The 15,550-nt window shown below is 43.8% G+C and overlaps 1 protein-coding gene across 5 annotated transcripts in view; it reads left to right on the forward strand.

The window, feature by feature from the left end:
• LOC122541921 (protein transport protein Sec24A-like) overlaps nucleotides 1-15,550 on the forward strand; it is a 55,039-nt gene that overhangs the window by 16,485 nt on the left and 23,004 nt on the right. For 4 of the 5 annotated variants that reach the window (XM_043679143.1, XM_043679147.1, XM_043679145.1 and 1 more), the window contains 5 exons: nucleotides 1,288-1,406; nucleotides 2,879-2,934; nucleotides 3,390-3,590; nucleotides 8,622-8,745; nucleotides 14,365-14,523. In XM_043679143.1, coding sequence (XP_043535078.1) covers nucleotides 1,288-1,406; nucleotides 2,879-2,934; nucleotides 3,390-3,590; nucleotides 8,622-8,745; nucleotides 14,365-14,523 — 659 coding nt within the window. The remainder of the gene's footprint in view (nucleotides 1-1,287; nucleotides 1,407-2,878; nucleotides 2,935-3,389; nucleotides 3,591-8,621; nucleotides 8,746-14,364; nucleotides 14,524-15,550) is intronic. The other variant, XM_043679148.1, reaches the window with a different exon arrangement.

Genomic DNA, 15,550 nt, shown 5'->3' on the forward strand with positions numbered 1-15,550 from the left:
TGGGAAGGAGAGTGATGTTCTTGGGCAACAAACCCCACAGAGCCAGCAAGAACTCAAAACCTCAGGTTTGCCTTCGATTTGGGATCTTACTGTGTACAGAATGCCTGTCATACTTATCAGCATAGCAGCAGGCACTGCACTTGATGCGAACACTGGAGGAGTCCCTTGGATATGCCCCTGGGATCTCTATTCTCACACGGTCCACTCAGTCAAGTCAGCAGGACCTCCACTGTCTGCCTGAACTGATGGACAGTGCCTTAGACAAGGCAGCAGCCACGGTACTGGATCCTGAGGCTGTGACACACACTCAGCAACGAACAATGATAGGCACAATTTGACCGTCATCGTCCATTCAGCCTGATCCGTACAACTGTAAACCGTCACGTCCATCGTAGAGCTACCACTCTACATTCCAATGCTCAGTGCTGTTATCGCTAGACTCTTAATCCAGAGACCTGGAGTCCAGGGTTCCAGCTTATTGTTGGGATAATGAGATTTGAATTGAAGGGGGACAAATGTTTAGAATGAATTTTGTTTAATGTTGACTGTTATCAAATGTCATAAAACCCCATCTGGTTCACTAATGCCCTTTAGGTAAAGAAACTGCTGTCCTGACCTGCTCTGGCCTACATGTGACGTCAGACCCACAGCAATGTGATTGACTTTTAATACCTTCTGGACATTTAGGAATGGATAATAAGTGCCTGTCACAGTTTTATAAACTTCTATAAAGTCACTCCTCCGCCTCTGACACTCCAGAGAAACAGCCCCAGCCTATTCAGTCTCTATATAGCTCAAACCCTCCAACCCTAGAAACATCCTTCTAAATCTTTCCTGAACCCTTTCAACTTTCACAATAATTTTTCTGTAGCAGGGTGACCATAATTGAATGTAGTGTTCCAAAAGTGGTCTAACCAATCTGAACCCATGGCATCTCTCTGGGAAAGTCAGAAAAAAAAAAGAGTAAAAATCCCATCGTGGAGAAAATATCAGCAAAATTGGTCATTTGCAATCAGTCCATGAAACGAAAACTAATCCTTGCCCTGTGGCTCTAATTAATACTGAATGGAGCTCCATTTGTATCCTGGGATGGAGAGAGTTTGTGGAAGATGATTAAGTGGATGGTCATTTAAAGGAGAGGTTTGATGGATTACCTGGGGCTTTCCTGGTTCTGTGCACGTCCTCTCACATCATTAGACTGGATCTCCCTGCAGCCCAGTGGCAGTCAGATTACACTTAAAACAGGTTATCACAGGGACCAACCTTTATCCTGTCTCTGTTACCTAGGTTACCAGGTGATTCACGGACCCGGATTGGGTTCATTACATTTGACAACAACGTGAACTTCTACCAGTTGCACAGCAACCTGTCTCGACCCCGCATGATGGTTTTTACTGAGATTAATGGTAAGTTGTTAGTGCAATTGGAGAATTGGGGGGATAGGGGAATGGGTTGGTGTATATGGTGCCATAGTGGTAAAGTCTTGAGACTATTGATTCAGTGGCCTGTGTAGGTGGAGAGACATTGGCCAAGTGGTACTATTGCCTAGACTATTAGCCCATTGTTCCTCGTAGTGTTCTGGGTTTGAATCCTACCATGGCAGATTGTGAAGATTGAATTCAGTTTTTAAAAAGATGGAATTAAGAAACGAACAATGACCACTGCTGATTGTCAGGAAAACCCCATCTGGTTCACTGATGCCCTTAGGGAGGGGAATCTGCCATCCTTACCTGGTCTGGCCTACATGTGACTCCAGACCCACAGCAATGTGGTTGATTCATAACTGCCCTCTAGGCAATGGTGGTGGGCAATAAATGCTGGCTAGCCAGTGATGCCCTCATCTACGAAAAAATATTTTAAAAAAAAAAGACATTCCAGAGTCTTATGTTCAAATCCCGCCACAGTAGATGGTGAAATTTAAATTCACTTAATAAAATCTTGAGCTGTCATGGTGGCCATTTGAGGAAAATCATTTTCACTCAGAGGGTGATGGGTGTCTGGAACTCACTGTCTGTAAGGGTGGGAGAAGCAGAAACCCTCAACATTGAAGAAGTATTTAGATGTGCACTTGCGATGCCAAGGCTCGCAAGACTTAATGGCCAAGTGTTGGAAAATGGGATTAGAATAGTTAGAGGCTTTGATTGGTGTGGACCCAATGGGCTGAAGGGTCTTTGTCTGTTTTAGATTTCTGAATCAATGACAACAATCATCAATTGTTGTAAAAGTCCGTCTGGTTTGCCAATGGCCTTTAGGGAAAAACATCTGGCCTCCTTACCTGGTCTGGCTTATGTGTGACTCTAGACTCTCAGCAATGGGATTGAATCTTATCCACCCACACTGAATTCACGGGTGGTTAGGAAGGGATATTAGGAAGAGCTCTTGTGGTATAATGGTAGTGTCCTTACCTAGAAGGCCTGGGTTCAAATCCCACCTGCTCCAGAGGCGTGTCAAGTTAATTGAAAAATACCTTCACGGGCAATTAGGGTTGGACTGCAAGCACTGGCCTTGTCCACATCCTGTGAAAGAATATAAAAGGAGATTGACAAGCAGTTTGCTTTATTGCATTTAGCCTTATTTCTTAATAATGGACCAGCCTGGCTAAATAGAACCTATTCCCTTGTTGATGTTTAAGTATTACTCTCTATACACTGGATAACACTGAAAACCAATGCTCTAATAGGCAGGGATCTGCTATCTTTGTCCTCCTCCAGATTGGAAGGTGCTGTTGAAGGAGCCTTAGTGAGCTGCTCTGTGTGTATGAGTAGCACAAACAGCTGCTGCACTTGGATCAAGAGGAAGCCATTATGTTTCTGATGCTGGATAGAGTTTGCAATGACTGAGCCTTTATAATGATTGCATGATGTTGGGCTTCTTTCAGATATCTTCACTCCAAATGAAGAAACATTGTTGGTGAATCTTCAACAAAGCCGACAGGTAATGTGAATCCCCTGCCAATAAAACTGCCGCAGTTCAGTAAAGTCTGAACCTTGCCCCTTCCTCCCCCTCAGTCAAGCCAAGGGCAACCTCGTCTGGTTACAAACCCCAGATGTGTTCCCTGTTTGTGAACAACACTGGGACTGGTCACACACTGGCTACAGGTAATGGATTGAAACAACGTACTTTTCAATAAAGATTAATGATGAGCTGTTTCTTTACCTCTTTATTGTGAATGCCCTAAACAATAAGGGAGAGATAGCGAAAAACCTGAGACCCGTCAATACATTCTCAATGGTCTTACCCTTATACATCCTTTGATAAATCATGAAAAGCCTGAATCACATTGTAGAGATGCTCAAAGATTGATATGACTCTGTTCCTTCACGGCTGTATATGTGAGTGTGACTCTCCCTGTTATATTTGCTCACTAATTCTCCACATTTCTACCACAGCTTGTTGTCGCTCTACTTGAGGAATTCCCGGTTGCGTTCAGAGACACTCAGAAGACATTGTGTGCATTTGGACCTGCACTGCAGGCTGCTCAGAAACTCCTGAAGTTCAGTGGTGGGCGCATGACTGTATTTCTCACCCAGTTACCCAATGAAGGCTGTGGGTCCTTGCAACCCCGGGAGGATCCTGGTGATAGTACACTGGTAGGTCAAGGTTCATCTCTGTGATCTGTTACATTAGGGGAGGAACCTTGCTGTTCAGAAAGTGATGGGCTCAAAAACTGTACAGAATTAGTGTGCAATAGAATGCTCCCCACTTGCCTGGATGAGTGCAGCTCTAAGAACACTCAAGAAGCTTAACACCAGACAAAGCAACCCATGGAAAATATTGAATCCTGATGAAGGGTTTATGCCCAAAACATCGATTCTCCTGCTCCTCAGATGCTGCCTGACCTGCTGTGCTTTTCCAGCACCACACTCCCGACTCTGATCTCCAGCATCTGCTTGGAGAACAACCAGTGTTGTCCCATTGTTTAAGAAAGATAGCAGGGATAATCCAGGAAACTACAGGCCTGTGAGCCTCGCATCAGTGGTCAGGAAGTTATTCATAAAGATTCTTCGGGACAAGATCTATATGCATTTAGAAGCAAATGGACTTTTTAGTGATAGACAGCGTGGTTTTGTGTGGGGGAGATAAGGCCTCGCGAACCTAACTGGAGTTTTTTGAGGAGATGACGACGATAATTGAGGGACAAGCACTTGATGTTGTCTACATGGACTTCAGTAAAGCCTTTGACATGTTGTCCGCATGGACTTCAGTAAAGCCTTGTACCTCTCATGGTATAAAAGGTGAAGCCACATGGTATCAGGGTGAGCTGGCAAGATGGATACAGAACTGGCTTGGTCATAGGAGACAGAGGGTAGTGGTGGAAGGATGCTTTTCAGAATGAAGGGTTATGACCACAGGGATCAGTGCTGGGATCTCTGCTGTTTGTGATCTACATAAATGATTTGGAGGAAAATGTAGCTAGTCTAATTAGTAAGTTTGCAGATGATACAACGATTGGTAGAGTTGCAGGTAGTGAGGAGGATTGTCAGAGGATTCAACAGGATATCAATCAGTTGGAGACATTGGCAGAAAGATGATAGATGGAGTTTAATCCACACAATTATGTGGTGATGTATTTTGGAAGGTCAAGTACAGGTGGAAATTATATGGTGAATGGCAGAACCCTTCAGAGTATCTTGTAGAGAGGTCTTGGTGTGCAAGTCCACAGATCACTGAAGATGGCAGTACAGGTAGATAAGGGAGTAAACAGGTCTATGGCGTGCTTGGAGAAAGTGAGGACTGCAGATGCTGGAGGTCAGAGTCGAGAGTGTGTTGCTGGAAAAGCACAGCAGGTCAGGCAGCATCCGAGGAGCACGAGAATCGACGTTTCGGGCATAAGCCCTTCCTCATCCTGATGTCCAAAACATTGATTCTCCTGCTCCATGGATGCTGCCTGACCTGCTGTGTTTTCCCAGCACAACACTCTTGACTATGGCATGCTTGCCTTTAGTGGAAGGGGCATTGAGTAACAGGACAGAAATGTTACACTGCAGCTTTGCAGAACTTCAGTTAGGCCACACTTAGTGTGGTGACCAGAACTATATTCTATCAGAAAGATGTGGATGCTTTGAAGACGGTACAAGAAAGGTTTGCCAGGAATTTGCCTGGTATGGGGGATTTTAGCTATGAGGGAAAGTTGGATAGATTGGGTTTGTTTTCACTGAAACGCAGGAGGTTGAGGGGTGACCTGATAGAAGTTTATAAGATTGTAAATGGCATGGGTAGAGTGGAAAATATGTGGCTTTTTCCCAGGGTGGAGGGGTCAATTACTAGGGGTCACAGGTTCAAGGTGTAGGGAGACGAAATTTAAAAGAGATGTGTGAGGCAAGAATTTCACACAGAGGGTGGTGAGTGCCTGGAACACGTTGCCAGAGGAGGTGGTGGAAGCAGACACAATAGCAGCATTCAAGAAGCACCTGGACAAATACACAAATAGGAAGGGAATAGAGGGATATAGATCCTGCAGGTGAAGACAGTTTTAGTATGGAAGGGGAAAATATGTCTGCACAGGCTTGGAGGGCCGAAGGGCCTCTTCTTGTGCTGTACTGTTCTTTGTTCAGCCCACTTGATTGGCACCACATCCACAAATATCCATTCTCTCCCCACTGACGCTCAGTAGCAGCAGTGTGTACTATCTCCAAGATGTGCTGCAGAAAATCACCAAAGTTACTTAGCACCTTCCAAATCCATGACCGCTTCCATCTAGAAGGACAAGAGCAGCAGGTACATGGAACACCACCTTCAATTTCCCCTCCAAGCCACTCACCATCCTGACTTGGAAATATTTCGATGTTCCTTCAGTGTCAGTGGGTTAAAATCCTGGAACTCCCTCCCTGAGGGCATTGTGAGTCACACTACAGCACGTGGGCTGCAACGGTTCAAGAAGGCAGCTCACACCACCTCCTCATGGGCAACTAGGAACAGGCAATAAATACTGGTCAGCCAGTGATCCCCATATCCCATGGGTGAACAACGTATGCCCCTGGACCAGGTCAGTTGGTCTCATGGCTTATGAACCATTTCCCAACCTCCTCCTTTAACCCTATCAGTGTACTGGGGGATGGATTGTGGGTTCAAATGACACTATGATAACTGGTGGGAATTAACTTGCATTGATAAAATCTGAAATTGAAAGTATGACAATGAAACTATCCTTGATGCTGTAAAAACACATCTGGTTACTAATATCCTACAGGGAAAGAAATCTCCCTGGTGACTCATGTGACTCTCAGCCCACAGCAACTTGTTTGATTCTTAGCTGGCTGAGGAAGCCATTTAGTTGAAGGGCAATTAGGGAGGGACAATAAATGCCCATCAGTGCTCACATGCCATGAATGAATAAAATAAATCCTTTTATTCCTTTATCCCTCTGACATTTGTCATAAGATCCCCTTACACAAATCAATACTTTACCTCAACAACTATTTATGACAGTTAATGCCACATTATAGGTAGGTAGAGAGGCTCTTCCTGAATTCCTTCTGTACGTTATCGTTATGTTAAATTTATGATTCTTAGTTTTGCTCTCTGCCACAAATGAAAGCATGTTCTCCACACGAATACTGTCAAACTCCCTAATGATCTTAAACATCTTGATTAAGTCAGCCCTCAGCCTTTTCTTCCTGAGAGAACAGAGCTTCAGCTAATCCAATCTTTGTTGATATCTATTTTGTCTCAGCTCTGGTTCAATCCTTTCAAAGCCTTTTGCCTCCTCTCTGGGTGCCTCTGTGATGAAATCTTCATGTTAAAATTCCTTTATAAGAATTTCAGATTTGAAGGATTGTGGAAGGATTTATTTCTAGTTCCTCGGAGATACCTGGATTACTTTTTTTGAAAGTTAATGAATAGAACCATTGGAACTTCTTTTAACAAAGGATCTCTTGGAAAACACATGGTGCCTGATAATTACTGGTCGTGTCGGTTTGAACATTTTTTAATGGATAAGAGCTGACTGTTTTTACAAGTGGGACACTGTTGAAGGTGCAGTCTGATACCTGGAGTCCTGCTCATGCTGATCTTCTATGAAAAGCCTTTGATTATTTCCTGATTCATGGCAAAGGCAATGTATCCAGCAGCAATGTGTTCAGTTCAGTGACATCTGTCTATGTGCGGCAGATTGTCAGACACACAACTATCTGAACACCTTATTGCTTTCAAGAGCTAGAACTTATTGGCTAAAAGTATTTTTCTTTTACAAGTATGTCACTGCAGAGAAAAATTCCTTTTTCTTTTGCCTTCCTCCGCCTGGTAGATATGTGTATGTTTGTGAGTAAGTTGGGATATCAGGAGGGATAAATATTCACGTCCTCAAATTACAAACTGTTGTTAATCATCTTTAAATAAATTTTGTTTTATACTGAGCCAGGCACTTTGTGTTTATTAAGAAGTCTGGTTAATTTTTAAAAGTTAAATTGTGGGATGTGGGTGTCACTGGCTGGGCCAGCATTTATTGCCCGTCCCTAGTTGCCCTGAGAAAGTGGGGGTGAGCTGCCTTCTTGAACCACTGCAGATTACCTGCTGTGGGCTGACACACAATGCCATTAAGGGGGGAATTCCAGGATTTTGACCCAGCAACAGTGAAGGAATGCTGATATATTTCTAAGTCAGGATGCTTGGAGTGGCTTGGAGGGATCTTGTAGGTGGTGGTGTTCCTGTATATCTGCTGGCTTGTCCTTCTAGATGGAAGTGCTGATGGGTTTGGAAGGTGCTGTTTGAGAGTCTTTTTGAGGATGAATTTCTGCAGTATATCTTGTAGCCAATACACACTGCTGCTACTGAGTGTCAGTGGTGGAGGGAATGGGATGTTTGTGGCTGTGGTGCCAATCAAGCGGCCTGCTTTGTCCCAAATGGTATCAAGCTTCTTGAGTGTGGTTACTTTTATTCTAAGTCTGATGGAAATAAAACATATGATAAGGGTGGCAGAGTGGCTCAGTGGTTAACACTGCTGCCTCGCAGCGCTAGGGACCCGGGTTCGATTCCAGCCTCGGGCAAATGTCTGTGTAGAGTTTGCACATTCTCCCCGTGACTGCGTGGGTTTTCTCTGGGTGCTCCGGTTTCCTCCCATAGTCCAAAGGTATGCAAATTCAGGTGAATTGGCCATGCTAATTTGCCCATAGTGTTAGGTGCATGAGTAGGGGAATGGGTCTGGGTGGGCTATTCTTTGGAGGGTCAGTGTGGACTTGTTGGACTGAAGGGCCTGTTTCCGCTCTGTAGGGAAGCTAATCATATCGTGAACCGGCTGAAATAATTAAATTAATGTAGTGACCTGTGGTGTAGAGAGACTGGAGAAGGACAGTGCACTCATTCTATCTTCATCAGAACATTTACAGGGTATATATCCCTCTCATGATACAAAGATCATTGTCAATGCAACAGCCCTCCAGTGCTTGTTTTGCCCTATAAACCTGTTCAATGGTGTTAGTTGTGAGATGTTAGTGTTGTTCCCTTTCTCACAGTGAACCTTCCAACCCTTGTTATTCCGAACCTGGAAATGCCTCCTCTCACAACCTTTCAAAGTCTGAATGTTCAGTATTAATTGAAAAACACAGAAAAAAATATCTTTGGGGTATGATTACAAAGCGCTCAAACTTAGTTGGCTTAATTCTCTTCATTTTTCTCTCCACAAGGGAGCTAAGCATCTTGGTCCAGCTACTGATTTCTATAAGGTGCTGTCAATGGAGTTCTGTGGCCAGCAGATAGGAGTGGACTTATTCTTGTTGAATCAGCAACACATTGACCTTGCTTCCTTAGGTGAGTGTTTGAGGTAATCGCAGCTTGAAGAACAAGCACAACAGCAACTTTTTGTGTCCATTTCACATCAAACATAATGGAATAGTCCAAGGTGCTTTACAAGTCACTCATTGGGTTACTTTTTTAAAGCACTTTACAGCAACAAAAAAGGCCATTTGGCTCTTTGTTGTCCAATCAGTTTTTTATTTAAAAATCATTCATTGGATGTGAGCATCACTGGCTGGTCCAGTATTTATTCTTAGTTGCTCTTGAGAAGACAGAGGTCATCTACCTTCTTGAACCACTGCAGTCCATTTTATGTAGGTAGACCCATAATGCTGGTTTGGAGGGACTTCCAGGATTTTGACCCAGCAACAGTGAAGGAACTATCCCTGTTCTGACTTAAAGCCCTGCACATTCTTCCACTTCAAGTACCAACCATTTGCTATTGAATCTGCTTTCACCAGCCTCTTAGACATAATCAGAAGATATTGTGGTAATTTATTCAGCATTTGGTTCAATTGACAAAATCCATTTAGTCTGAATAGCTTGAGCATATTAAAAGCGATGCAAGTGGTTGTTTGTGTGTTTAGAATATGGCAGTGATTTAGTTACATTGCAAAACACCGATGTGCAAAGTTTCAGAGACTTGTCCCCCTATCTGCTAAGAAAGAAGGAATAATTTGTGTTTACACATAGATTTTCATGACTTCAGGACGTTTCCAAGTGATAATTAGGTATTCTTGAAGTACATGTCACTGTTGTAATGTTGGAGACATGGCAGTTAATAAGAACATCACAATCTCCTAGCAACAGCAATGGGAAAATGTCAAGTATTATCACTGAGTCTGGAGGTGTGCACTCCCTCTCTCCTTTGAGTCCCACAACTATACTAGAGTCAAAAAGGACTACAGCACAGAGTCTATGCTGGCCAAACCCAACCCCCTTACTATTCTCATCCCATTTTCTAGTACTTAGCATTGCCCGTGCACATCGAAATAGTTATAGAGTCGTACAGCACAGAAACAGCCCAACTCACCTTCATGAGAATTTCTGCCTAAACTTGTCACAACATAAATTTAAATGTTTTAACTAGTTACTGTTATGACCAGTTTTCTACTTGATTCATGTTGGGTTTTGAATAAATAGATCCCCCAGCTGGATTTCTTTCATATATAACAAATTATGGCTCAGATGTAATGCTGATTAACACAGTTTGAAATATGATCATATAAATATTTACCCTTCTGAAGAATCCAAGGCAAACACACACGTCAATTAAAGAAAAGAACTTTCTCACAGAGATTAATTCTGATTTTAAAAAAAAAATTGGTCAATGGTTGTTAGTTCTTGACAGAAAATGCCATAATGGTGTGAAAAGGTTAAGCTGACTTTCCTGGCACATATAACCTTGTGTCATTAAACATAGGCAGTTGTCATAGGGACCTTTCAATATAGTATATTCAGGAACTAGAGTCATAGAGATGTGCAGTGTGGAAACAGACCCTTCGGTCCAACCTGTCCATGCCGACCAGATATCCCAACCCAATCTAGTCCCACCTGCCAGCACCCGGCCCATATCCCTCCAAACCCTTCCTATTCATATACCCATCCAGATGCCTTTTAAATGTTGGAATTGTACCAGCCTCCACCACTTCCTCTGGCAGCTCATTCCATACACGTACCACCCTCTGCATGAAAAAGTTGTCCCTTAGGTCTCTTTTATATCTTTCCCCTCTCACCCTAAGCCTATGTCCTCGAGTTCTGGACTCCCCGACACCAAGGTAAAAATTTTGTCTATTTATCCTATCCATACCCCTCACGACTTTGTAAAGCTCTATAAGGTCATCCTTCAGCTTCCAGGGAAAGCAACCCCAACCTGTTCAGCCTCTCCCTATAGCTCAAATCCTCCAAACCTGGCAACATCCTTGTAAATCTTTTCTGAACCCTTTCAGGTTTCACAACATCTTTCCAATAGGAAGGAGACCAGAATTGCATGCAATATTCCAACAGTGGCCTAACCAATGTCCTGTATAGCTGCAACATGACCTTCCAACTCCTGTATTCAATACTCTGACCAATAAAGGAAAGCATACCAAATGCCTTCTTCGCTATCCTAGCTACCTGTGACTCTACTTTCAAGGAGCTGTGAATTATCAGGAACTCAAGACTTTTCCAGAGAACAACTGCATCATTTTTTCAAATCTCACACAGGACTGTTCAATATGGTTTTATTGTAAAAGACAGGGGATTTGTTGTGTGTCATCGCAGATTCTGGACCAAATGTACTCCCAACAATATCCAAAACAATACCATAAACCCAGACATGTGATTTCCAGCAAATAAGTCCAAGCAATTGCAGGGAAGTGATGGTATAGTGGTAATGTTACTATTGTTAGGAGAAAGTGAGGACTGCAGATGCTGGAGGTCAGAGTTGAGAGTCTGGTGCTGGAAAAGCACAGCAGGTCAGGCAGCATCTGAGGAGCAGGAGAGTAGATACCCACAAATGAAACTGCATTTGAACATTATTTCAATGAGCCACCACACAGTACAGCACAGAGGAACTAAGCAGAGCAGAGGAAAATCACTGATACTGTACTCAAAAAGAACGGCTACCCAATGAATACAGTCCACCGATTTCTCAGCAACAAACCCCAACAAGCAGACAAAACACATCCAGAAACCCTAGCCACTCTCCCGTACATCAAAGACATCTTAGAAATGACTACCAGACTACTCAGACCTCTTGGCATCATGGTAGCCCATAAACCCACCCACACACTAAAACAGCAGCTAATGAACTTGAAAGACCCTATACAGACAATAAGCAAAATTAATGTCATTTACAAAATACCGTGCAAGAACTGTAACAAACACTACATTGGACAAACAGGCAGAAAACTGGGATACATGAACATCAACTAGCCACAGAATGACATGACCCACTCTCACTAGTATCCTTACATACAGTTAAGGAAGGACAGCACTTTGACTGGGACAACACATCCATCCTAGGACAAGCCAAACAAAGACATGCACAGGAATTCCTAGAAGCATGGCATTCAAACCGGATATGTAGTCTCCTCTACATCGGGGAGACAGGTCTCCAACTTGCAGGTCGTTTCAGACAACATCTCTGGGTCACCTGCATCAACCAACCCCACTGCCCCATGGCTGAACATTTTAACTCCCCCTCCCACTCCACCAATGTCCTGGGCCTCCTCCATTGCCAAACCCTAACCACATGATGCCTGGAGGATGAACGCCTCAACTTCTGCCTTAGGACACTGCAACCACATGGGATCAATGTGGATTTCACCAGTTTCTTCGTTTCCTCTCCCCCCACCTTATCCCAGTCCGAACCCTCCAACTTGGCAACTTAACCTATCCTGCCTGTCGATCTTCCTTCCTTCCCACCCATCTGCTCTACCCTCTCCTCCGACCTATCATTTCCGTCCCCACCTTCATCTACCTATTGCATTCCCAGCTGCCTTCCACCCAGCCCCAATACCCCCCTTCTCATTTATCTCTCAGCCCCCCTGGCCCACAAGGCTCATTCCTGATGAAGGGCTTGTGGCCAAAATGTCAACTCTCCTGCTCCTCGGATGCTGGCTGACTGGCTGTGCTTTTCCAGCACCACACACTTGTCCCCAGGCTATTGTTGTGGGGCTGTAGGTTTGAATCACACCATAGAATAAAGTAAAATTTGAGTTTAATACAATATAAATTTAAAAGTTAGTCTAATGATGAGTATGTAACCATTTCAATCCTTGTAAAAATGTGTCTGGTTCATGACAATACTTCGGGGAAGGAGATCTGGCTTCCATATGACTGCAGACCCACAACAACCTGGTCAGCTCTTAATAGCCCTCTGAAATGGCCTTGAGAGCCAATCAGTTCAAGGGCAAGTAGACATGGGCAGTGATTACCAACATTTCCATGTATGCCAACATATGTTACTTCCAAGAAGTGTTTAGAATAAAGTCCCAGTGTCCTTTGGGTGACCCCTTTAACATTGGGACTGCACTGCAGGATCTCACTAGCAGCAAAATCTCTCAAATATGTTGAAGTAAAGAGTGGTGGATACCTAACAACAAATACTTAAAAATAAAACCGAGTCTGTATCAATTAAGAGAAAAAAATGTTAAACAACTTCAAGAAAATTTAAAATTGGGCTTTATATTGCATTGTCTGAAAAAAGTCAGCGGTGAGCTGGAGGAGTCAATGATAATTGGTGTTAGAAACATATCTTGTTTTTAAAACAAAAACAGTTCAGGTATCTCTTCATGACTTCAAATGAACCATTGTCCACAATCCTTTAAGCGTGGAGCCTAAGAAGTATCCATCTATTTTAGTGATTGGCCGAAAGATAAATATTGCTTTGGACACTGGGTCTAAGATTCCTGGTCTTCACAAATGACACCACAGGCTCTTTGCTATTCAGCTGAGACTGTGGGAGTGTCATGGAGTCATAGAGTTATATAGCACAGAAACAGACCCCTCGGTCCAACTCATTCATGCTGACCAGATATCCTAAAATGACCTCATCCCACTTATAGAGTCATAGAGATGTACAGCATGGAAACAGACCCTTCGGTCCAACCTGTCCATGCCGACCAGATATCCCAACCCAATCTAGTCCCACCTGCCAGCATCCGGCCCATATCCCTCTAAATCATGTTCACTTCTGAGGAAGAATCACTGGACCCGAAAGGTTAACTCTGATTTCTCTTGATAGATGCTGCCAGACTTGCTGAGCTTTTCCTGTAATTTCTGTTTTTGTTTGTTCTAAACACTTTACGTACCTATCCAGATGCCCCTTAAATGTCGTAATTGTAGCCACCTCCACCACTTGCTGTAGCAACTCATTCCATACACGCACCACCCTCTGTATGAAAAGGTTTCCTCTCAGGTCCCTTTTAAATCTATTACCTTATGCCCTGTAATTGTGGACTCCCCTACCCTAGGATAAAGTCCTTGGCTATTTACCCTATCCATGCCTCTCATGATTTTATAAATCTCTTTTGGCTTTTTGGGATTATTTGGGAAAACTTGGTGGATCTGCTGGTCTTTTATTGCTTGTTAGTTTTGTACATTCCACTGAGATGAGTGAGGTGGTGAAAAACCCATTCAGAATTTGAGGACACAGGGCAAGTGAGTTTATTAAATAAAGTTAGTCAAGAGGTTGCTAACTTTCTGGCTTTTTTATTTTATTCATTCACGGGATATAGTACTGTTGGCATTTATTGCCAAAAGCTAATTGCTCAGAGGGCAGTTAAAAGCCAGCTACATTGTTGTGGTCTGGAGTCACATGTAGGCCAGACCAAGATGGCAGGTTTCTCTCCCTGAAAGACATTAGTGAACCAGATGGATTTTTCTAACAGTCAACAATGGTTTCATGCTTATCATTAGACTCTTTTTTTTCCAGACTTTTTATTGAATTCCAATTTTGTTAACTGCCCTGGTGGAATTTGAACCAATCAGGTCCCCAGACATTAGCTTGGTGTATGACTTAATGGTAGGCTGATGGGGTGTGAATGAGTGACAGAAAGAGAGGGTGTAAAATAGAGAGAATATATATATATATTTAGAAAAGTATTTATTCATCCATTTCAATTTCAAACTGTGTACTTTCTGCAGTTTGCCTTCCCAGGTACACTTGTGGCTATGTGTATTGTTACCCAGCATTCCACCATATTCACAGCTCGGCTCTGGTTGAGAAGCTCCAGGAAGAATTCCGAAATCACCTGACCCGCTCCATCGGATATGAGGGGCTGCTGAGGATCCGATACACACAGGGTGAGAGTGAGGGACAGACACACACGGGGAGAGAGTGAGGGTCCGATACACACAGGGAGCAGAGAGAGAGCGTCCGATACACACAGGGTGAGAGTGAGGGACAGACACACGGGGAGAGAGTGAGGGCCCGATACACACAGGGAGCAGAGAGTGAGGGACAGACACACACGGGGAGAGAGTGAGGGTCCGTTACACACAGGGAGCAGAGAGTGAGGGTCAGACACACACAGGGAGCAGAGAGTTTGGGTCAGACACACACAGGGAGCAGAGAGTGAGGGTCCGATACACACGTGGAGCAGAGAGTGAAGGTCCAAAATACACAGGGAACTGAGAGTGAGGGTCCGATATACACAGGGAACTGAGAGTGAACATCCGATATACACAGGGTGAGAGTGAGGGACAGACACACATGTGGAGAGAGTGAGGGTCCGATACACACAGGGAGCAGAGAGTGAGGGTCCGATACGCACAGGGAGCAGAGAGTGAGGGTCCGATACACACAGACGGGCAGACAGTGGTGGTCAGATACACACAGGGAGCAGAAGAGTGATCCTGATATGACTTAGACCTGAAGGGAATAGACATTGAGTCACTGCATTACAGACATTCAGCCCATTACATCCATGCTGTCTCTCTCTGTTGAGCAATCCAGTCAATTTCCATCACCAAATGTTCATTCTCAAAGGCCCAGGCACATACACTTGACGGAACTGTCCATCCTGGCTGCCTGTCCTCTCCTCCTTGTGTATAAGACCATAAGATATAGGGAGCAGAATTAGGCCATTCAGCCCATCAGGTCTGCAACACCAATCAATTGTGGCTGTTTCTCAGCCGCATCGTCCTGCCTTCTCCCTGTAACCTTTGACCCCCTTACTAATCAAGAGCCTATCTACCTCTGTTTTAAATACACTCAATGACTTGACCTGCACAGCCCTCTGTGGTAATGAGTTCCACTGATCGTCACCCTCTGGCTGAAGAAATTCCTCCTCATCTCAGTTCTAAAAGATTATCCCTTTACTGTGAGACT

This window comes from Chiloscyllium plagiosum, chromosome 38 (assembly GCF_004010195.1).
Source record: "Chiloscyllium plagiosum isolate BGI_BamShark_2017 chromosome 38, ASM401019v2, whole genome shotgun sequence".
NCBI classification, from domain to species: Eukaryota; Metazoa; Chordata; class Chondrichthyes; order Orectolobiformes; family Hemiscylliidae; genus Chiloscyllium; species Chiloscyllium plagiosum.